The sequence below is a fragment of the Phyllostomus discolor genome, chromosome 7 (assembly GCF_004126475.2).
Source record: "Phyllostomus discolor isolate MPI-MPIP mPhyDis1 chromosome 7, mPhyDis1.pri.v3, whole genome shotgun sequence".
Lineage (NCBI taxonomy): Eukaryota > Metazoa > Chordata > Mammalia > Chiroptera > Phyllostomidae > Phyllostomus > Phyllostomus discolor.
The window spans coordinates 5,914,452-5,936,857 of record NC_040909.2 but is presented as its reverse complement, the minus strand read 5'-3'; the positions used below and the strand labels follow the sequence as shown (position 1 = coordinate 5,936,857).

General features: G+C 60.9%; 2 protein-coding genes across 3 annotated transcripts in view; one reads left to right on the top strand and one right to left on the bottom strand.

The window, feature by feature from the left end:
* Nucleotides 1-458: 458 nt before the first annotated feature.
* PTPN23 (protein tyrosine phosphatase non-receptor type 23) lies at nt 459-20,908 on the top strand. The gene is given in 26 exon segments (XM_036030417.1): nt 459-619; nt 9,328-9,402; nt 12,248-12,375; nt 12,612-12,688; nt 13,288-13,337; nt 13,482-13,613; nt 13,884-13,964; nt 14,048-14,179; nt 14,265-14,312; nt 14,709-14,765; nt 14,897-14,955; nt 15,135-15,214; nt 15,325-15,439; nt 15,534-15,599; nt 15,974-16,119; nt 16,380-16,691; nt 16,770-16,924; nt 17,027-17,178; nt 17,266-17,445; nt 17,541-19,266; nt 19,342-19,526; nt 19,614-19,718; nt 19,798-19,936; nt 20,019-20,130; nt 20,203-20,288; nt 20,290-20,908. Coding segments are annotated over 26 exon segments (4,881 nt in total). The 5' UTR covers nt 459-535; the 3' UTR covers nt 20,689-20,908.
* Nucleotides 20,909-21,227: 319 nt separating this feature from the next.
* LOC114501665 (SREBF chaperone) overlaps nt 21,228-22,406 on the bottom strand; it is a 33,843-nt gene continuing 32,664 nt past the window's right edge. For both annotated transcript variants that reach the window (XM_036030415.1, XM_036030416.1), the window contains 3 exons: nt 22,219-22,299; nt 21,653-21,859; nt 21,228-21,569 (listed from right to left, as the gene is read on the bottom strand). In XM_036030415.1, the coding sequence (XP_035886308.1) occupies nt 21,324-21,569; nt 21,653-21,859; nt 22,219-22,299 (534 nt within the window). In that variant the 3' untranslated portion in view covers nt 21,228-21,323. The remainder of the gene's footprint in view (nt 21,570-21,652; nt 21,860-22,218; nt 22,300-22,406) is intronic.

Here is a 22,406-nt window from a genome sequence, read left to right as displayed (position 1 = left end):
TTTATCTCAACAGCTGTTCTCCCAGCCTCCACTTATTTCTCACGTTGACTTAGCGCTCCGTGTTCAAGTCATCTAGTCTGGGCGACCCGCCCGTCACGTTCTCTCTAGTATAGCAGTTGCCCTCCCACCCGCCGCGACACTATTTGGGACTACAAGTTTATGGGTGCGTTCTCTAAAACTGCTCCCTTGAGAGACCAGCGCCAGGCCCAAGAGGCAGGGCCCAGGAGAAGGACACCCACCCACGCTGTGCTCTGCAGCTAAATGAGAAAAGACTACTACTCCCAGAAACCCATTCGCCTCCAGTTGGAGCTGTGCGGTCCCCGCTCTCTCCGCGGAGGAGACGAATTGCGCATGCGCGAAAGGCTACGCAAGCGGGGCGGGGACTGCATCTCCCGGCAGGCCTTGCGGACATTCCTCATCCCAGCGTGACTAGTGCCTTCCGGCGCGGAGGGGCGGGGCAGGGCGCGCGGCTGAGCCAGCAGCTGGAGCAGCTAAGGGGAGCGGCCCGGTGGCGGGCGGGCGGGCGCTATCCGTCATGGAGGCCGTGCCCCGTATGCCCATGATCTGGCTGGACCTGAAGGAGGCCGGCGACTTCCACTTCCAGGCGGCCGTGAAGAAGGTGAGTGCGCCTCCTCCCACCACCACTTCTTCCGCGTATCTCCGTCGTCGGCCAGCGCGTGACGCCCCCTGCGCGTCCATCGGAGCCTCAGGCCCTGTGGGGTGCGGCCTTCCCTGGTTTTCCTCAGCCAGGCCCACCCCCGCCCCCCATTCCTCAGCACGTCCGCAGACCGTTCGCCCCCTCCTCGGCCGCTCGGGGCTAGCACCGCAGTCTCGTCGGAGCTGGTTTTTAACTTCTGTCCTGGGCCCTCCGCGGTTCCCACCGTGGCACCCCACTTCCTCGGTGCGACGCTCGGGACCTAGTTCTGCTCCGCCTTCTTTCACGCCAGAACCCGCCCCGCGGGGAGCGGGGGGCGGCCCCGACCGTCTGGGTGGTACGGCTGTGCCGGGCCCCAGGTGCGCCGTCATTCCCCGGCTGGACTGGGCCGGACTGGGACGGACGCCGGGGGTGGCTCAGGATGTGTGTTTTAAGACGGGGCCCCGGTGACCCAGAAGAATGCCAGACCTCTCGACCCTTGGTGCAAGAAGAAGAACCCTATTCGGGAGCACTTTGGACCCAAAGATACTGTCCCATGTCGTTTTGGGGAGGGTGGTTGCTTTTCATAACTGCCCAGAGGAGATGAACAGTGCTATAGGTCCCGGAGCGACCTTAGCACTCCTTGCGTTCGATCTTCAGACGGATGGAGGAGGCAGGCAGGCTTGACGTTGATGGAGGCAAGGGACCTCCGTGGCGAGATCTGGTGTGGCTGGCAGCGTGTTGCTCGGCCATCAGGTGCCCTCTGAGACATCTGCTGCCTTGGGAAGGGCCACTTGGTAGCATTGAGGGTCAGAGCAGAAGTGATAAGGAACAAGCAGGAGGTTGTTGCAGGTTGACATCTTTCTAATCACAAATCGTGTAGAAAAGCAGCGGCCAGAGTAAGTCCCAGACAACCTAGCTGGTCAGGGTGCTTGAGAAGAGAAATGGGAGAAAGCAAATGGCTTCGGGAGTAGTCTCCCGGGAAGCCAGCCCCGGGCCTCTCTCCACACCCAACTGTGTTAGTTCAGACACCAGCAGTTGGAATTCTGTGGAGTCCAGCGTTTAAACTCTTTGGACCTCTTTTCCCTTGTTTATAAAAACAGGGGATTAGATTAATCTAAAATTCCAAGCTTTTGTCACATCTTTCTCAGGCTTTGTTCACTTATCTGTCCTTTTTTTTTGAAGATTTTTATGTATTTATTTTTAGAGAGGGAAGGGAGGGAGAAAGAGAGAGAGAGAGAAACATCAATGTGCGGTTGCTGGGGGTCATGGCCTGCAACCCAGGCATGTGCCCTGACTGGGAATCGAACCTGTGATGCCTGGGTCGCAGCCGGCGCTCAATCCACTGAGCTACGCCGGCCAGGGCACCTACCTGCCCTTTGATACAACTGCAGTTCTTCCCCTTTTCTGAGCCCCTAACTCTTTCCACCCTTTCCCTGGTCAGTTGTCTGGCTGTGTTTTAACGCTCTGTTCAGTTGTAAGTGACCTGAAAGGCATCGCCATGCCTTTTTTTTTCTTTTTAAGATTTTATTTATCCTTTTTTTAAAACATAAAAACAAAGAATACTTTTTTTTTTCAAACAACAGAAACATGGACATAGCTAAAAAATACAACCAAAAAGTCTTTAACATTAATGAATCAGAATCTTTAATAGTTGGTTTTGCAAAAACAAAAACATTTGTAACGATTTATTTATCTTTAGAGAGGGGAAGGGAGGGAGAGAAACATCAATGTGGTTGCTTCTCACACATCTCCCACTGGGGATCTGGCCCGCAGCCCAGGTCCTGGCTGGGAATCGAACTGGTAACCCGTGGGTTCGCAACCCGTGCTCAATCCACTGAGCCACACCAGCTAGCACGCCTCCACCCTCCTCACAGCCTAGTAGGATCCCCTCTGCATAGTTGGCACTCAGAAAGTGTGTCTTAAATGACTGTTGGGAGGGAATTTAGAGATGGTGGCTATAATTTTATGGAAATCCAGTGGGTAAAGTCTTAGCTAAGAAGCTCCCAGGAGGTGTTTGTGCTTGAACTTAGCCTCTGATGCTCTCTGGTAGTGCACACCTAGACCACAAGGTATCGTGTGAGCGAGGACTTCCCTGGGAGAACCCGGGCCTCCTCCTCGTCAGCCATTGCCTGAGGCGGTATCAGCTGCTGAAGCAGCAATTCCTCAATGTCAGCTTTTTTTCTTAGTTTCCTCTTTTTTGGAATTGGGAAAGGTGCCACCACTGATTTGATAAGATGGTGGCACGGGCTTGCAGGAACCCGCCGTCGGGGGGTAGGCCGGGCTGGAGAATGGCCAGCTCCTTCCGGGCACTGGGGAGCTCCCCTCCTGCAGCCGCCGCAGCCTGGGGACTCGCCCCATCCTGACTCCTGTCCCCGACCCAGCGCCCCCGCGCCGCCTCTGCCACTGCAGCCCTTGTTCTTCCTCCCCTTGCTCTGGGCTGCCGGAACATTCAGTGACTTGGAGCTGAGGGGCAGCATTTAATTTAGGGCAGAAGGGTAAAAATCCGTTCTCTTAAGGTCAGCCTCTTGTGCACGATGCTGAGCCATGATGGCACAGGTGAATAAGAAACAACACTTTTTTTTTTTCATGGAATCATAGTCCAGTAAAGGACATTTTAAGTTAGATGGTAACATTAGTGGAAGGTAGAAGTAAGGTCCATCTGGGAAGGCTTGTCAAGGAGGTGAGTTTTGAAGGATGAATAGGAGTTTTCCAGACAGATGAAGGGTTTTTTTGTGTGTGTGTGAGAGGTGGGTATTTAACAAACTTTCATAGTGGTCAGTACTGATTTTCACTCCTAATGGACGTGCCTTCAGTTATGGGACAGTGTGAAGTCATTACTGGGAGGCAAGCAAGCTGGCTTTGACTTGCAGTGCGGAGCTGTGGGCACGGACACCTGGACCTGCACAGTGGCTCCGCGGGGCAGTGCACTGGCCCTGCGCCCCGCCCCCACCCCGGTCCCCCTGCCTGCCCTGGGCTTTGGAGCCCAGAGTGCCGACTGCACTCGCCGGGCACTGATGGAGCGCGAGCCCCGTGCTCCTCATCCTCGAGGGGTTTGGCCACAGGTGTTAGCGCCTGAGGTTCTTTCCTCCTCTGATCCCAGACAGCTGCCCGCTGCCCTGACTGACTGCACTTGAGCTCAAGTGAGGCTCACCGGGACTGCAGCGTTATGTTCACCCCTGAGTCACTCACTGAGCAAGTCGTTACTGAGGGACCGTTCTGTGCTCGCCCAGGGAACGCAGGGCTGTGTGTGGGGACAAAAATTCCTGCCCTCGCGGGGCTTACCTTGTGCTGGTCCATACAGTAACCCATCCACGAGGACTGATGTGCCCAGTGGTAGCCAACAACTGGCTCCTGGCCTTTTCCCTCCTCCACACTGCTAGATTGATCTGTTTTTTAAAAAATATTTTATTTATTTATTTTTAGAGAGGGGAAGGGAGGGAGAAAGAGAGGGAGAGGAAAAAAAAATCAACGTGTAGTAGCCTCTCGAGCAACCTACTGGGAACCTGGCCCACAACCCAGGCATGTGCCCTGACTGGGAATCAAACCAGCAACCCTTTGGTTCACAGGCCATCACTCAGTCCACTGAGCCACACCAGCCAGGGCTGGGTTGGGCCCTCTGATTCTCCAGTTTCCCACCAGGTTCCTCCAGGGGCCCTGCCTGCTGTCCAAAGCCTGCCACAAAGACCCCTCTTACAGGAGCAGGCACATCTGGTCATTGTTCTGGTCGTTGCTGGAATCCTCTTCTCCCATCCGTCACCCGGATTGAACCATACCTCCTCAGGGTCCCTTCTGCTGCCTGGCGGCTGCCGCACCCCCAGACTCAGAGCGGTCTTCCTGCCCCTATTCCTGAGTCCACCTGCATGTGGAGTACTCACTCCTCTTGCTTCTTTTCACTGTTCGTCTCTCTCACGTGTAGGCAGAGCCTGGTTTTCAGGTTTGTGGGGTTGTTTTCCCTTCCAGCTGTCCCGTGGGACGGCTGACTCCTTTGAGAAACTTGCCACAGTCACAGAAAGGGAGCTGAGACGCCTGGAGGCCTGCAAGGGCCCTGGCCCCCCAGCGGCGCCAGTGACCTGTGGTGGTTTCTCCTGTTTCCTGCCGCAGGTTTGGAGTCGCCGGGCGGGTCTGGCCAGGCTGGTCTGGCCGAGCCTGCCTGCCCCCTGGGGCTGTGCAGCGGAACTGCCCCAGGGGGCCCGGATGGCCTGGCCTGGCTGTCCTCTGACGTCAGTCTCACGCTCCAAGGACCCGCATCCATTTCACACTGGAGTCTTTCCTTTGCTTGCGAAGTGATAAATACCTGCGTGTAACGAGTGCTTAACGAGTCTTGGTTGAATGACCTAGTCTAGGTCCAGCCCCTCCGGGAGATGAAGCCTGGGGGGTGTTTCCTGGTGGGGTTCAGACCGGCTGGAGGACCGCTCTGAAGAGGTGTGGGTCAGAGGCCTTGAGTGTTGGTTGGGGGAGACCAGGCGAGGACGAAGGTCTGACCTTACCCCGGTGGTCTTGGCCTGTAATTCGGCCTTAGGCTTGCTGACCGCAGGCGGCTGGACATTTCCATGGCAGTGATACGCCTTTCTCCGAATAAGGTGCGTCTCCTCGGTAGCGGAGCACACACTGAATGAATTTACCGTCCACGTGTGGGACTCAGTTCTGTGCGTCCATGGGACCGCCCAGGGAACACCCCGTATTGAGTCGCCGCTGCAGGTGGAGGAAAAATGTGTGTGGTGAACAAAGGTAGTTACTGACGTGTGTGTCTTTTCTTCGTGGGTTATCGCTTTAATTAGCACTGTGAAATCCCAAGATGTTAGATCAAATTAAGAGCAAAAGCTAGACACCTCTGCCACCCAGAAACATAAAAGCATACACAAAAGAGGGGGAACGTGCTGGTACGAGAGAGAGTGACAACCAAGGCACCTCCCTGGGCCAGGGAGTCGGGAAATTTCATTAATAGTTCTAGCGCCACGGCTGCACATTTCTGGCTCCCGTTTTCCTAGTCTGTAGAAGGGTGGCAGGACCCAAGATGGGTGTTTCCGGTAATCTCTGCTGCCTACAAAATTGTGTGCTGTTTGTTTCTCAGTGAGAGAGAGGGCAACGTCATGAACGTAGCCAAGATGCTGGAATCGGACGGACCTGGGGTTAAGTCCCAGCTCCTCCACTTCCCAACTGTTAACTGTCAGCCGCGGGAGTGGCCGCATCTCTAATCTGGCCCTCACTCTCCTCCCCTGTAACACGGAGCTAGCGGTGTACTTTCTGAGCCCGTGAGAATCGAGAGTCATGCATGCGAGTCCCCAGTGCAGGTCCTGGCATGCTGCAAACAGTATTTTTAGCCTACTGTCCTCTTTCTCAATTTAGGAAGTAGTTCAGGGCCTTCTAGGAGCTCTGAGTCAGACACAGCAGGTCATGTTAACCCCATTTTACAGATGGAAAAACCAAGGCCCATCTCACAGCAGCCCAGGGGCACAGCCAGGACTTAATACTCTGTCTTGGTATTCCCTCTGGAAATGGCCTTCCCGTGCTGTGTTACTGTTTTTCCCTCTTAGCTCCTTTTTTTCCTTCCCCGCCTCTCCCCCCCACCAGTGGCTCTGACCCCTGAGCATGCTCTCAGGTAACACAGGCCTGTCTGCAGGTCTTACTGTTCCTTCAGAAAAGGATCCCCAACTGCTCCAAAGCCTGGCTAGGCTTTGGAGGTTCTCTGTTAGCTGTGTCGGGCACCGGGGTCCTGTCAGTGCCTTCAGGGCTCTTACCCGGTCTGTGGTGCAGGGTCCCAGGTCTGCGTGCTGCTGGGCCTTCCCGGGCTCTGTCAGGGGCTTCGGGGCCTAACCAGACCGTGTTCTAGGCTCCACGGAGTTCTGGGCCGCAAGGCCACGGTGAGGCGGCCCCTCCTTCCACTCCAGAGCCCTGCAGCCAGTCCCTCCCTCCCGTTCAGTCGGGGGGTGAGCGGCGGTCACAGAGGACTTTCTCAGAGTTCAGAGAGTAACCTGTGTGTACAGTAGTTTGTGGCGGCATCACTCCAGTCTTTCTTTTAAAGATTTTATTTATTTATTTTTAGAGAGGGGGGAAGGGAGGGAGAAAGAGGGAGAGGAACATTGGTTGCCTCTCACACACTCCCAACTGGGGACCTGACCCACGGCTCAGGCATCTACCCTGACCTGGGAATCGAACCAGTGACCTTTCAGTTTGCAAGTGGATGCTCAGACCACTGAGCTACATCAGCCACAGCTCACCTTACGGTTGTTTGAGTTTACGATGATGCAAAAGCAATACACATTCAATAGAAACCATACTTCAGATTTGGAATTATGCTGTCTTCCTGGGCCAGTGATACGGTGTGTGACGATAATCTTGTGAGCTCGCACTGCTGGGCAGCACCGTGGTGACCCACCCCCACAGCCAGCCCTGGGGTCACGAAGGTAGCAACCAGTGCTCTGCGCCGTCGTGTTAAATGCACTTTCAGCTTACAGTGGGCTTATCGCTGGAAGCTGCTGTGACCCCATTGTAAGTCAGGGAGCAGCTCCAAATGCTCACACACACGCGTGCGTGCGTGTGTGTGAGAGATACATCCCATGACCCTTGGGAAGTAAGCTGCGTGCATCTCAGCACACCCTAAAAATAAGGACATTCTCCTGCATAACCACAGCAGTATCGTCACACCTGAGAAAATCCACAAAATATTCCTGCTGTGATTTGTTTCTGAATTCCACCTGTAGTCCCTAAAACATCTTTTGTGACTTACTCTTTTCCAAACTCAAATCCAGTCGGGAGCCCCATTTGTGTTTTGTTGTACCTTCTACTCTGCGATAGAACGGCCTCCTGCCCTCCCCCTTCCTTAACGACATTGGTTTTTTCCAAAGCAAATGGGCTAATTGCTGGGTAAAATGCCTTGCCTTCTGAGTTTTTCTCCGTGTCTCCTTTCAGTGTTTTTCAGTTTGTCTGCCCCCTGCACTTTCTGTAAAGGCAGCCGTTTGCTGAGAGTCCAGCACACCTAGTAAGGCCCCTGCCATTCCCGACGCACTGAAGTTGGGCCGAGGCACACAGTGGGGTGGAGGCGGGTGCGGCGTGTGGGGGCAGCAGCCGGCCTCGGTGGAGGAGGTGGCGTTCCTTGGGTCTTAGCAGAGGAGGCGGGAGCAGCACCGGACCAGCACCAGACCTGGCGGCAGCGATTCTGATTCCGAGTTGCTCCGGCTGGGCGCTGCCAGGAGGTGCCGGCGGACCAGACCGTCTGGGAAGGGCACGGGAGCAGACAGTGAGGGGCCCTGAGCTCTGGGCCGAGGCGATTGGATCCGGCCCCGGGGGCTTTGGGGAGCCACTGTTGTGCCATCTTTTCAGATGACAGTTTTTCTCCTTAGATCACGCATTTCCCAGAATCTCGCTGTCCTGAGAAAAGCACATTCTGGTTTACTTTGTCCCCAGGGCTGTGTGTGTCGGAAGGATGTAAGGCTAGGAGTGGTGGCTGGAGCTGTGTGAGACAGTCCTGGGCACCGGGAGGGGGCGGGTTAGAAGGGGCGGGTCGCGCAGGCCAGGGGTGGCGGGAGGACAGGGAAGAAAGCTCATGGGCACTCAAGAGGACTTTCGGGAGGTAAAACGGACAGAGGAGGGGTCGGGGCCAGAGGTCTGAGGACGTCCTGGATGGTTCTGCGCTGAGCTCAGCAGGAGCCTCCCTTCTCCCTGCCCCTCCTCTCACTTTCCCTGCCAGGGCAGGTGGGAGCTGGTGGCCTTCCAGGTTCCCCTGTGGCCAGTTCCGTAGACATGGGTCCTGGGAAGGGACCCCAAGAGGTGGGCGGGCCACGGGGCGGGGAGGGTGCGAGTGTGCTGCTGGACCGAGCGGGCCGCGCCCTCTCAGCCTTCACAGGCTCCCTCTGCTCACAGACCTTGGCCAGGGCCTTCAAGAACCTTGGGAGTCGGCCATTGGTGTCCTTGGTCTGTGTGGAGTGAGTGACCTGGCCCTCAGATCTCCCGCCCAGGCCCCAGGCAGCTGGTCCTGCAGCAGGGGCAGTCCCAGCCGCCTCCGTCTGGGGTTTTGGTGAGCAAGGGGCCCGCTGGTTCTGACCGTGCCTCCGGGCTGGTGAGTGTGCTCACTGTCCGAGCCGGTGAGGCTGGCGATGGGCAGGCGTGCCAGTTCCCTCGCTGGTGTGGGCACCCCCCCGCCCCTGCTGTCTGGGTCACCCCTGTGACTCCCCCGCGGGCCTTTCCTCACAGAAGAGGACACTGCAGATGGCTTCTGTCTGTGCCGTCCTTTCCCAGCTGGGAGGGCGGGCCGATGAGGAGGACGTGCGGTCACACTCACGTCGGTGCTTTCGCCTGCACTTGCTCTGGGGTCCGCACTGTGATTTTGACCCCAGAACACAGCAGGGGCGGTCCTTGGGGGAAGCTCGAACCTGTGGCCTGTTTGAGAGGGCTCCGGAGAACCCCATTGCAGCCCCCCAAGTTCCCCAGTCTCCTGGGCCAGCAGAGCCCTGGGCTCCAGGAGAGGGCTGCGGGCTGGTGAGGACCAGCCTGGGGTTCAGGTCCAGGCGGCCAGCCTTACGTTCCCCTTTGCTCAGAGGAGGCGGCTCTGTGGTCAGCACCTTGGTGCCCCCTGGTTACCGGGGGGCCTGGACTCAGTCCCGCGCCTTCACTGCTGATTGTGTGGACTTGGAGGGCGGGAGCCAGGGGGTCTCCCCCACCCCCGGTGCACAGTCTCTCTCCTCTCTCTCCAGTTCGTCCTGAAGAACTACGGCGAGAACCCGGAGGCCTACAACGAGGAGCTGAAGAAGCTGGAGGTGCTCAGACAGGTGGGAGCGACCGGGACTGCTGGGGAGTTAGAGAAGCCGCCTGCAGCCGTGTTCTTCCTGTAATTCGGTGTGCTTCCTCTGTAAAAACAAAATGATGATGGAAAACTGGGAAATACCAAAAAGCAAAAAAAATAAAAAAAAAAATAAATGAAAGACAATCCTAAAAATCATTTTCACAATTTTTATATATATATTTAAAGTTATTTACATGTAATATGTATACTGTACACAACCAGCCACAGGAGGTTGTGGCTCCAATTACAAACACACGCTGAGACGCGGGGGGCTGGGGCTTCGGTGTGTGCACTTGTCGGGGGGCACGGTCCGGCCCTGACACCAGGCGTGTAGGGCTCGTTCCTGGGCTCTGTCTGGTGTTCCGTTGGTCCGTATGTCTGTCTTCATGCCAGTGCCACACCATTTTGATTATTACAGCTTTGTAACAAGTTTTGAAATCAGAAACTGAAATCTCCAACTGTATCCTTCTTTTTCAAGATTGGTTTGGTTATTTGATATTCCATATGAAATTTAAAACGGACTTTCCTATTTTAAAGAAAAATACTGTTAAGATTTTGATATGGATTGAATTGAACTCCTAAAAAGTAAAACCTAAAAATGTAGACCACTTAGGGGACTTTGGCTGCCTTAACAATAATAGGTCTTCTACTACATGAATACAGGTTATTTAAAAATTTATATAATGTCTTTAGTGAAAATAAAAAGGCATTTACTGTCTAATTTCAGAAACATTTTATAATTTCAGGGTATAAGCCTTTTGTCTTTAGTTAAGTTCATTTCTAGTAATTTATTTTCTGTTGTACTGCAAACGTATTTATTTATCCGTGCATTTATTGACATTCTCACCCAAGGGCATGTTTATGGGTTTTAGAGAGAAAGGGCGAGGGAGGCAGAGAGGAAAACATGGGTGTGAGAGAGAAACGTGGGTGGGTTGCCTCCTGTGTGTGTGCGCCCCAGCCTGGAACTGGACGCGCAGCCCTGGCATGAGTCCTGACTGGGAATTGAACCTGTAACCCTTCGTTTCGTGGGACGGCACCCAACCCGCTGAGCCACACCAGTCAGGGCCCTTTTCTTTCTTTCTCGTGCCTGATGGCTCCGGTGGGCCTTCCAGCCCTGCGTTAACACAGGTGGTGAAACCGGGCGTCCTTGCCTTGTTCTTGGCCTTGGAGAGCTTTCGGTGTTTACTATTTGGTGTGATGTTAGCGTAGGGCTTTTCATATACGGCCTTTATGATGCCGAAGCAAAGGGGCTGATCTACTTTTTAAATATGTTTTGTTGATTATGCTATTGCAGCTGTCCCGTGTTTCCCCCTTTGCCCCCCTCCACGAGTCCCCTCCTTAGTTCACGTCCATGGGTCACGCGGGTAAATCCTCTGGCTTCTCCGTGTCCTGCACTGCTCTTTGCATCCCCTTGTCTGGTTCACGCCTGTGGGTTTGTGCTGCTTACCCTGTGCCTTCTCCTCACGCTCCCCCTCCCCTCGCCCCGCTGACAGTCTCCATGTCTGTGATTCTGTTCCTGGTCTGCTTGTTTGCTTAGTGTGTTTTTTAGATGAAGTTGTTGATAGTTGTGAATGTATTGCCATTTTAATGTTCACAGTCTTGATCTTCTTTTTCTTAAATAAGTCCTTTTAACATTTCGTATAGTAAGGGCTTGGTGATGATGAACTCCTTTAACTTGACCTTATCTGAGAAGCACTTTATCTGCCCTTCCATTCTAAATGAGAGCTTTGCTGGATAGAGTCATCTGGGATATAGGTCCTTGCCTTTCATGACTTGGAATACTTCTTTCCAGCCCCTTCTTGCCCGCAAGGGTTCTTTTGAGAAATCAGCTGACAGTCTGACGGGAACTCCTTTGTAGGCAACTCCCTCCTTTTTTCTCGCTGCTTCTAAGGTCCTCTCCTCCTCCTCCTCCGTCTTGGGTAACGTGATGGCGATGTGCCTGGGTGCGTGCTCCCTCGGGTCCGGCTTCTTCAGGACTCTCTGAGCTTCCTGGACTCCACTGTGCTGCTTCGATGTTTATATTCATGTCTTTCATCACATTTGGGGAGTTTTCGGCTATCATTTCTTCAAATATTCTCTCTCTCCTCCTTTTGAGACTTTAGCCGTGCCCATGTTGGTCTGCTGAAGGCGCCCTGCAGGTCCCCGAGGCTCTCTCCTTGTGTTCCAGCGACACTCAGTATTTCGTGTTAGTTTCAGGGGTACAGCACGGTGGTCAGGTGACTGGGCATCCCACAGAACGCACCCGCCAACACCCCGGCGCCCGGCGCCACTGCACCCAGTTCCCACAGCGTTGCTGTGTCCCCGGTGCCGCTCTTCCCGGCCTGAGACCGCGCCGTGGCTGCCGGTCCGCACTCACCTGTTCAGCCTCTCGCCAGCGCCCGCCCCTGGACACCGTGGTCTGTTCTGTGCCTGCGAGTCTGTCCCAGTTTTGTTCAGACAACCCTTTTTAACGGACATTTTGTTGGCATCGGTATCTGGCCCTGTAATAATGCCGTGATGAATATTTACACATGCCCATTCAGGCAGTTGCTCTTCTGGTGTCTCTTACTGCATGTTTTTAGACACTGTGCCGTGGGTCAGAATTAAGTGTGTTAAAAATCCGAATGCGTGTTGTGAACTGCCTCCAGGAAGGGGGCCCCGAGTCGGTCCCCCGCCCCGGCCCCTGGGGCGATGGGCTGAACGACCGACCCCAGGGGCAGCGGTGGGCTCTCTCTGGGCCCCTGGGGGGTGCCGCTGCTCCTGCTCCGACGCGTGTTTCCTGGGCGCTCGGGGCCGACAGGCCTACCTGTCCTCCTCCCCGAGTGACGACAGCGTCCCCGTCTGCCCCCCAGAACGCGGTGCGGGTCCCACGGGACTTCGAGGGCTGCAGTGTCCTCCGCAAGTACCTCGGCCAGCTCCACTACCTGCAGAGTCGGGTCCCCATGGGCTCGGGCCAGGAGGCCGCTGTTCCTGTCACCTGGTGAGAGCCGGCAGAGGGGGCCTGGAGGGTGCCTGGGACAACCCCGGGGTGTCCGGGGGCTGGGGATGCCCCCCTCCCCTCCCCTCCCCTCGCCGCACGGGGTGGGGAGCAGCTCGGTGTGGTCTCCCAGGGCCTGCCTCCCTCCAACCCTGCACAGGGGCGGCTGGTCCCTGCACCCGGCCTCGGGGCTCTGGCCAGCTCCTCCCCTCCAGATGACTGGTGTGGCGTGTCTGCAGGACTGAGATCTTCTCTGGCAAGTCTGTGGCCCATGAGGACATCAAGTATGAGCAGGCCTGCATTCTCTACAACCTTGGTGAGCAGCCTGAACCCCTCCCCGTGGCCCTGCCTCCCAGCCCTGCAGCTCTGGGCCTCAGCTGAGTGCCCGGCCACAGGGCAGTGGACGGCCGGAGTCCCCACTGCCTTGCCCACATCTCTGCCAGTGCCTCTTTTTTGGGCCACGGGGAGCCACCCTGCTGGGAGAGGCTCTTCTGGGGCCGGCTGCCACACGGTGTGTCTCAGGGGGAGAGGTGGCCCACAGGGCCTCTGTTTTGGCTGGACCGCTCCTGACCTGGCCTCCTGACTCTGGCTGCTGCAGGCAGCAGGAAACAAGGTCGGCCTCCGGCGACCCCGTCGTCAGCCTGAGTGGCTCGGCCCGTCCTGGCTCAGGGGCAAGCTTGGGGAGCCAGCCCTAGGGTCCTGTGTGGGGAAGCTTCCAGACTGGACTGCTGGGCTGGGGTCTGTGGACAGGAGCCCCTCCTTTGTCCACTCGCACCCCCGCTTGGTGCACAGCAGGAGACGGGAGGGCGGGGCTTGGCGGGGCCTCTGAGTTTCCCCGTTTGCCCAGCGTTGCTGGGTCCTCAGACCCCGTTTTCCTGAACATGGGCGACAGTGCTGTGTCCTCTGCCTCCCCAGGTGCACTGCACTCCATGCTGGGTGCCATGGACAAGCGGGTGTCTGAAGAGGTGAGGACGGGAGGGGAGGGGCAGTGGGCCGTAACCAGGGCTGCGGAGTGTTCTCAGACTGCAGAGTCTACTGAGCCCTGCCCCGTGGGCGTGGGCACGGCAGCAGTCTGTTGCTGCCCCCGGCCATCCTCCCTCTCCCCCCAGGGCATGAAGGTCTCCTGCACTCACTTCCAGTGCGCGGCAGGCGCCTTTGCCTACCTGCGCGAGCACTTCCCGCAGGCCTACAGCGTCGACATGAGCCGCCAGGTCCTCACTCTCAACGTCAACCTCATGCTGGTGAGGCGGCGCTCTTGTTGGAACTGGGTGGGATTCGGGGAGCGGGCAGTTGGGGTGGACCCATGGCCAGGCCCTGTGCGGGTGCAGTGCAGGAGGAGCAGGGCCTCGGCTCCGCTCTGAGAGCTCCAGGCGGGCCAGGAGCAGGGCTGGGCTGCCTCGGGTGGGGGAGGCTGTGGGAGAGAAGACGAGAAGAGGGAGCCCTGGGGTCTGCCCACGGGGAAGGGCGTGGCCTGAGGCGCTGTGGGCGTGCCCCTGTACTTGTGGTCACAGGGCCAGGCCCAGGAGTGCCTTCTGGAGAAGTCCATGCTGGACAACAGGAAGAGCTTTCTGGTGGCCCGCATCAGCGCACAGGTAGGGACGGGGCGGCAGTGGGGGCAGGCCTTCGGTTTCCTGCTGACGCCCCCTGACGCCACTCACCCCCCACCCCCCTCCAGGTGGTAGATTACTACAAGGAGGCCTGCCGGGCCTTGGAGAATCCCGACACCGCCTCGCTGCTGGGCCGCATCCAGAAGGACTGGAAGAAGCTGGTGCAGATGAAGATCTACTACTTCGCGGCCGTGGCTCATGTGAGGGCACCGGGGCCCTGGCGCTGGGCTGGGCCGGGCGGCCACAGCTCGGGGAATCGGTGGTGACCTCCCCTCTCTTTCCCAGCTGCACATGGGGAAGCAGGCCGAGGAGCAGCAGAAGTTCGGAGAGCAGGTGAGTGAATGAGTGGCCAGGAGAGCACTCCGGACTGTCCCAGCCTTGTTAGCGGGATGCCTGGGGCTCCCCTCCCGCACAGGACTGGTCTCCTCTCTGCCTCTCGCTCCCCCGCACCGGGACAGCCCCGCTGCAGGCCAGGTGTGTCCCGTCTCTCCCGGGGACGAGGAGGCACCCCTGACTCCTGCAGAGGCCGGGCTAGCTGGGCGTTAAGCTGTGGGTGCGGCACAGTGTGATGCTGACCACCGTGGTCTTGGCTTGGCTGGCGCCCGGCTGCCGCCTCAGCTTCTCTCCTTCCCTGAGTCGTCCGCTGGCCAGGCAGGGCTCAGCGGGGTGGCAGGGGGAGGAGAGTCCACGCAGGGGAGGGCTGACCGGGCCTGCCCGCCGTTCCTGCAGGTCGCGTACTTCCAGAGCGCCCTGGACAAACTCAATGAAGCCATCAAGCTGGCCAAGGTAGGGTTGAGGAAGGGCCTGGCTGCCTGCCCCTCGGAGCCTGGAGAGGACGGGGAGTGGGCTTGGTGGGCTGAGGGGGGTCCCGGCACTGGCCTCGGGGGGCGCTGAGGCCCCGCATCCCTACCCTGCAGGGCCAGCCTGACACTGTGCAAGATGCGCTTCGCTTCACTATGGACGTCATCGGAGGAAAGTGAGTCCGTGGGGCTGGGCTGGCCTGGCTCCTGCCAGCGGGAAGGGTCTTGGCCCTGCGCCTGCATCCGCGGGAGGCAGCACCAGTGCTGGGGCGCAGTGGCCCGCACAGGAGGCCAGCCCCCGGGTCGCTGCCGAGTGTCCAAGACCCTGGGCTCACTCCCCTCTCTGGACCCCCAGGTACAATTCTGCCAAGAAGGACAACGACTTCATCTACCACGAGGCTGTCCCAGCGCTGGACACCCTCCAGGCCGTGAAAGGTCCGCAGCTGCCGGGAGGCCGAGGAGCAGGGCGGGTGCGGTGGCAGGCGGCAGAGGCAGACTCGGGGTGTGCGTGGGCCTGGTCTCCACGACTTTCCGCTCCCTCCCAGGTGCCCCCTTGGTGAAGCCCCTGCCGGTGAACCCTACAGACCCAGCTGTCACGGGGCCCGACATCTTTGCCAAACTGGTACCTATGGCCGCCCATGAAGCCTCATCGCTGTACAGGTGGGTGGGGGCCTGGCCCTGCCCTCTGCGCTGGTGGGGTGGGGATGTCTCAAGACACAGGCGTCTGGCAACCGCTCTGTCCCTTTGCCCACAGTGAGGAGAAAGCCAAGCTGCTTCGAGAGATGATGGCCAAGATCGAGGACAAGAATGAAGTCTTGGAGTGAGTGTGGGGGTGGGGGCCTGGGGCTTACAAACCAGACCTCGGTGGGCCCCTAGTGCGGCCTGCAACCAGGAAAGGAGCGGCGAAGCGTTTCCCAGCTCTGCCCTCCTCACCCAAGGCCTGGTGGCTGGCTCTGTGAGGCGAGTGAGAGTCACGGCCCGGGGCGGGTGAGCCCCTTCTGTCCCAGTGTTCTCAGCGGTGCTCCGGGCGTGTTCCGGGGGGCCAGGCCTCAGAGTGGAGGTTGGTGCTGATCTGCAGTCTGCTCCGGCCTCGGGGCCACCTTCCATTGTGTAGGGCTCCCCCTCGGGCGTGCCTTTTCTGTGCGCGGGCTCAGGTCGGCACCCAGCACCCACATGGTCCTGGTGCCCCCGCAGCCAGTTCATGGACTCCATGCAGCTGGACCCTGAGACAGTGGACAACCTTGACACGTACAGCCACATCCCGCCCCAGCTCATGGAGAAGTGCGCGGCTCTCAGCGTGCGGCCCGACACGGTCCGGAACCTCGTCCAGTCCATGCAAGGTGCGGGGTGGGGGAGGCAGGGAGGGTGGGGATGACGTGATGATGTCGTCTGCGGTGGCATTCTCCGTGTCCCCTGTTCACCCAGGATGGGGGGTGCCTCTCCACCCCCCTGGCACAGGCACCGTCCCCCTGCTGAGCGCCGTGTCTGGTGCTCAGGGACTGTCGGGCTGTCACAAGCCCCTGACTGAGGGGACAGGCCGCAGTGGGTGCCTGGTCTGCCTGCCTCAGAGGCTGCTGCTCACTTCCCCACACATCCTCAGTGCTGTCCGGCGTGTTCACCGACGTGGAGGCCTCTCTGAAGGACATCGGGGCCCTGCTGGAGGAGGACGAGCTGCTCGACCAGAAGTTGCAGGAGGCAGTGGGCCAGGCAGGGGCCGGCGCGGCAGTCTCCAAGGCCGAGCTGGCGGAGGTGCGGCGAGAGTGGTCCAAGTACTTGGAGGTGCACGAGAAGGCCTCCTTCACCAACAGTGAGCTGCACCGCGCCATGAACCTGCACGTAGGCAACCTCCGCCTGCTGAGCGGGCCGCTGGACCAGGTCCGGGCCGCCCTGCCCGTGCCGGCGCTCTCCCCAGGTGAGCGCCGCTGCCCTGTGCCCGTGGGCTGAGACATCCGGGGGCTCCTCTGTCCTCACTGACCACTGCTGCCCCCAGAGGACAAGGCCGTGCTGCAGAACCTGAAGCGCATCCTGGCCAAGGTGCAGGAGATGCGGGACCAGCGCGTGTCCCTGGAGCAGCAGCTGCGGGAGCTCATCCAGAAGGACGACATCACTGCCTCGCTGGTTACCACGGACCACTCGGAGATGAAGGTGGGCGAGAGACAGCAGGGAGCAGGGTGGTGGGGCCTCCCTTGGGGCTCCACCCTTAGGTGGCAAAGCCTTGAGTGTCCTCCACCCCCAATGCTCCCTCAGAAGCTGTTCGAGGAGCAGCTGAAGAAGTACGACCAGCTGCGGGTGTACCTGGAGCAGAACCTGGCTGCCCAGGACAACGTGCTCCGGGCGCTGACAGAGGCCAACGTGCAGTACGCGGCCGTGCGGCGGGTGCTCAACGAGCTGGACCAGAAGTCAGTGCCCGGCCCGGTGCTCTCGCCCGAGTCCTGCCCAGAGCTCAGCTCCAGCTGCTCACCTGCTGCCGGCTCTTGTGCCCCCAGATGGAACTCCACCCTGCAGACCCTGGTGGCCTCCTACGAAGCCTACGAGGACCTGATGAAGAAGTCCCAGGAGGGCAAGGACTTCTACGCAGACCTGGAGAGCAAGGTGGCGGCCCTCCTGGAGCGGGCGCAGTCTGTCTGCCGGGGCCGCGAGGCCGCCCGCCAGCAGCTCCTGGACAGGTGGGTGCGGCCCCGGGACCGTGGCACAGCTGCCGCCCAGATCCAGCCTGGGCTGGCGGGGGGCTGGCCCCCCTGCTTACCTCGTCATCCTGCAGGGAGCTGAAGAAGAAGCCGCCCCCACGGCCCACGGCCCCCAAGCCACTGCTGCCCCGCAGGGAGGAGGGTGAGGCGGGGGAGACAGGAGACCCCCCCGAGGAGCTGCGCAGCCTGCCCCCCGACGCCTTCCTGGGAGCTGGTGCTGCACTCCGCTTTGCCCCCGGCCCTTTCCCTGGCTCCGTGGCCCCCGGAGCCCACTACCTCTCAGGCCCCTTACCCCCGGGCAGCTACTCGGGCCCCACACAGCTACTGCAGCCCCGGGCCCCCCAGGCCCCGGGGCCCCCCGCATTGGCCATGGCACCGGGACCTGTTTACCCGGCCCCGGCCTACACACCGGAGCTGGGCCTCGTGCCCCGCTCCTCCCCCCAGCACAGCGTGGTGAGCAGTCCCTACGGGGCAGTGGGGCCTCGCCCCCCAGTCGCAGGGCTGCCCTCTGCCCCGCCTCCCCAGTTCTCGGGCCCAGAGTTGGCTATGGGGATTCGGCCAGCCACCACCACAGTAGACAGTGTCCAGGCTCCCATCTCCAGCCACACGGCACCCCGGCCGAACCCCACCCCCGTCCCTCCCCAGCCCTGCTTCCCAGTACCGCCAGCCCAGTCCCAGCTTGTGCTCTACCCCTATCCTCCGGGGCCCAAGCAGCCCCTCACAGCGCCCCCAGCCCAGCACTTTCCTCCTGGGATCCCCACAGGTTTCCCAGCCCCGAGGGTTGGGCCCCAGCCCCCTCTTCACCCCACACGAGTGGCATTCGGGCCCCAGCCGCCCCTTCCACTGCAGCATCCCCACCTCTTCCCACCCCAGGCTCCGGGACTTGTGGCCTCCCAGCCACCCTACCCCTTCGCTCCTCAGCCCGGTGTCCTGGGGCAGCCTCCCCCACCCCTGCACAGCCAGCTCTATCCCGCTCCCTCTCAGGACCCCCGGCCCCCCCACTCGGGGGCTCTGCCTTTCTCCAGCCCTGGGCCCCCTCAGCCTCCTCATCCCACTCTGGCGTATGGTCCTGCCCCTTCCCCCAGGCCCCTGGGCCCCCAAGCAGCCCCCCTCTCCATTCAAGGCCCCTCGCCTGCCAGCCAGCCCACGCCTAGTCCTCACCTGGTGCCTTCACCTGCCCCATCACCAGCACCCGGCCCAGTACCTCCCCGGGCCCCTGCGGCAGAGCCTCCCGCAAGTGTGCGCCGGGGTGCCATGGCCGCAGACCTGCTCTCCTCCAGCCCGGAGAGCCAGCACGGCGGCACCCAGCCCCCTGGGGGCGGGCAGCCCCTGCTGCAGCCCACCAAGGTGGACGCGGCCGAGGGCTGGCGGCCACAGGCCCTGCGGCTGATCGAGCGGGACCCTTACGAGCGCCCCGAGAGGCTGCAGCAGCTGCAGCAGGAGCTGGAGGCCTTCCGGGGCCAGCTGGGCGACACGGGGGCCCTGGACGCGGCCTGGCGGGAGCTGCAGGACGCGCAGGAGCAGGACGCCCGCGGCCGCTCCATCGCCATCGCCCGCTGCTACTCGCTGAAGAACCGGCACCAGGACATCATGCCCTACGACAGCAACCGCGTGGTGCTGCGCTCGGGCAAGGACGACTACATCAATGCCAGCCGCCTGGAGGGGCTCTCGCCGTACTGCCCGCCCTTGGTGGCCACCCAGGCCCCTCTGCCCGGCACAGCCGCCGACTTCTGGCTCATGGTGCACGAGCAGAAAGTGTCGGTCATTGTCATGCTGGTGTCTGAGGCCGAGATGGAGAAGGTGAGACAGAGGTGGGATGGGTGCCCGGGAGGGGTCCTGGGAAAGGAGCCCTAACTGTCCTCTTCTGCCCCTCAGCAAAAGGTGGCCCGCTACTTCCCCACCGAGAGAGGCCAGCCCATGGTGCACGGCGCCCTGAGCCTGGCTCTGAGCAGCGTCCGCACCACCGAGACCCACGTGGAGCGGGTGCTGAGCCTGCAGTTCCGCGACCAGAGCCTGAAGCGCTCGCTCGTGCACCTGCACTTCCCCACCTGGCCTGAGCTGTGCGTCCTGGCCCCGGGGGCTGGGAGTCCTGGGCGGGGTGGTGAGGCCCTCAGGTCGGGCCTGACTCTCAGACCCCACCCCCGCAGAGGCCTGCCCGACAGCCCCAGCAACCTGCTGCGTTTCATCCAGGAGGTCCACGCACATTACCTGCACCAGCGGCCCCTGCACACCCCCATCGTCGTGCACTGCAGGTAGGTGGGTAGGTTATTAGGCTGCGGGGAAGGGGCGGCCGCCAGAGGCTGTCGGCCTTACCGCCCCTTCCTGCCGCAGCTCCGGCGTGGGCCGCACGGGAGCCTTCGCGCTGCTCTACGCGGCCGTGCAGGAGGTGGAGGCGGGCAGCAGGCTCCCCGAGCTGCCCCAGCTGGTGCGGCGGATGCGGCAGCAGAGGAAGCACATGCTGCAGGAGAAGGTGAGGGTCCTGGGTGCGGGGTCGGGCGCCTGCCCTCGGGTGACGGCCCCCCCAGCTCACCAGGCCGCATGTGCCCCTGCAGCTGCAACCTCCGGTTCTGCCACGAGGCGGTGGTGAGGCACGTGGAGCAGGTTCTGCAGCGGCACGGTGTGCCCCCGCCGTGCAGGCCCTCGGGCACCAGCGTCAGCCAGAAGGTAAGGAGGGGAACGGTGGCTGGGCAGCCACGGCCTGTGGGGCCCCGTGTTCACCCACTTTGATCTTTCCAGAACCACCTTCCTCAGGACTCCCAGGACCTGGTCCTCGGCGGGGACGTGCCCATCAGCTCCATCCAGGCCACCATTGCCAAGCTCAGCATCCGGCCCGCTGCGGGCCTGGACTCCCCAGCCGCCTGCCTGCCAGGCCCTGTAGAGCCCCCAGGCCCAGGCCCGCTGCCAGCCAGCCTCCCGGAGTCCACCCAGCCCCCCTCCTCCTCCCCACCCCCGCTCTCTTCACCCTTGCCTGAGGCCCCCCAGCCCGAAGAGGAGCAGCCAGTTCCCGAGGCTCCCAGCGTGGGGCCCCCCTCCTCCTCCCTGGAGCTGCTGGCTTCCCTGACCCCTGAGGCCTTCTCCCTGGACAGCTCCTTGCGAGGAAAGCAGCGGATGAGCAAACAGAACTTCCTGCAGGCCCACAACGGGCAGGGGCTGCGGGCTGCCCGGCCCACGGACGACCCCCTCAGCCTCCTGGACCCACTCTGGACACTCAACAAGACCTGAGCGGGCGCATCCCCTGCACCCTCACACTACGTCATCTCGCCTGCCCGCCTGTGCGCAGCAGGGCCTCGAGGTGGGCCTGCCCCCGCCCCCCACAGCCGGTCCAGCCCACACCCCTGTGGGTGGAGCCAGTTCACAGGCCTTGGGTCGGGTTCTGCTCCTTTGTGGGACCTGACGTGTTTCAGCTCTTCGCTGTTGAATAAACTGACCTGTTCCGTGGCCAGTGTCTGCCCCTTGCTGCCTCAGGAGGAGCCTGAACCCCACTAACCGCCTTGAAACATGGCCTCTTGAGTGCGCTTGGGAGGGTGACCTTGGGGCCACCCTCGGCTGCCACGCCTGTGAAATGGTTAAGAGCTCCGCCCCCCACCCCGTCAGTGGCCCCGTGCACTTCCACAGCTCCAGCCCACGGTGGCTGAGCTGCGCAGGGTCTGACCGAGAGTGCTGGAGGGGCGCTCGTGGGGGAGACGCAGTGGCTCACGAGGTCCCTGGCGGATGTGGTTTTTTAAAAAAGTTTAATGTTACAGTCCCCAGAGAGGACAGTTGTCCCCAGAGAGGACAGCTCAGAGGCAGGCTCCAGAAGCCTGAGCTCCTCCCCCCTCGAGGTCCCGTGCGCTGGCTCCAGAGAGCCCCCGCCCCCCTCAGTCCAGCTTCTCCAGCACGGAGGGCACGTACACCAGGCTGAGCTCGCTGCCGAAGTTGCAGACGATGGCGGCGTTGTCCAGCACCAGGATCTGGCGGGCGGGCTGGGCCTCACTCTCCTTACCCAGGTAGACGGTCTGTAACAGGTCCCCATAGTTTAGGTCCCAAAAGGAGACACAGCCTTGGCCACCGGTCACCAGCAGGTTGTCTGAGATGACACCCAAGCTTGCGCCACAGCCCAGGTCCTGGAGGCAAAGATGTGACGGGCTCAGGGTCTCGGCCCTTCCTTCTCCGACGCGGCGGGAGCGCGCCGCCCCCACCTGCCTACCTGCTGAATGGAGTAGAGCTTGATGCTCGTGCTGCGGTCCCAGATGCTGATGAGGTCGTCAAGGCCGCTGCTGATGACGCAGGAGGCGGTGCAGGTGAGGGAGGTGACGTCCCCGCGGTGAGCGAACGTGTGGCTGACGCGGCTGCCGGTCAGCACGTCCCAGAGGCAGATGGCCCCGTCTTGTCCTCCGCTGGCCAGCACCATGGTCTAGAGCGGGGGGTGTCGACTCATGTTCACCGGGGGCCACGTCAGCCCCGCGGTCGCCTTCAAAGGGCTGAGTGTAACTTCAGGACTGTGTACGTGTAACTGCCCCTGTACAGTTAAGCGGGAGCTCGGCGCTGCCGCCGAGTGGAAATGGGGTGCCGGGCTGGGTAAAACGAGGTGGAGTCAGCCCGCGGGCCTTGTGCTCGCCCCCCGTTCCCAGAGGAACACGGTCAGGAGTGGGGTCACCGTGGCAGGAACCTGTCTCTACTGCGGTGTCCCCGTGTCCTCGGAGCCCTTGCTCTGTTCCCAGGAGTCAGGGACGAGGGCCCTGGCCCGGCCCACACCCGCGTGCAGCCCCTCACCTGGTCCATGTACACGGCCGTGATGGCCCCCGAGTGGCCCTGCAGGGTGAAGAGGCAGCACGAGTCCTCCAGACGGAACACCTGGGCAGGGGCGGGCGTCAGGTTCTGGTCTCCACTTGGCCAAACCACACGCTGGCCAGGAGGTCCCCTCCACGGCTCGCCCAGGAGACCCCCAGCCTGTCCCTCAC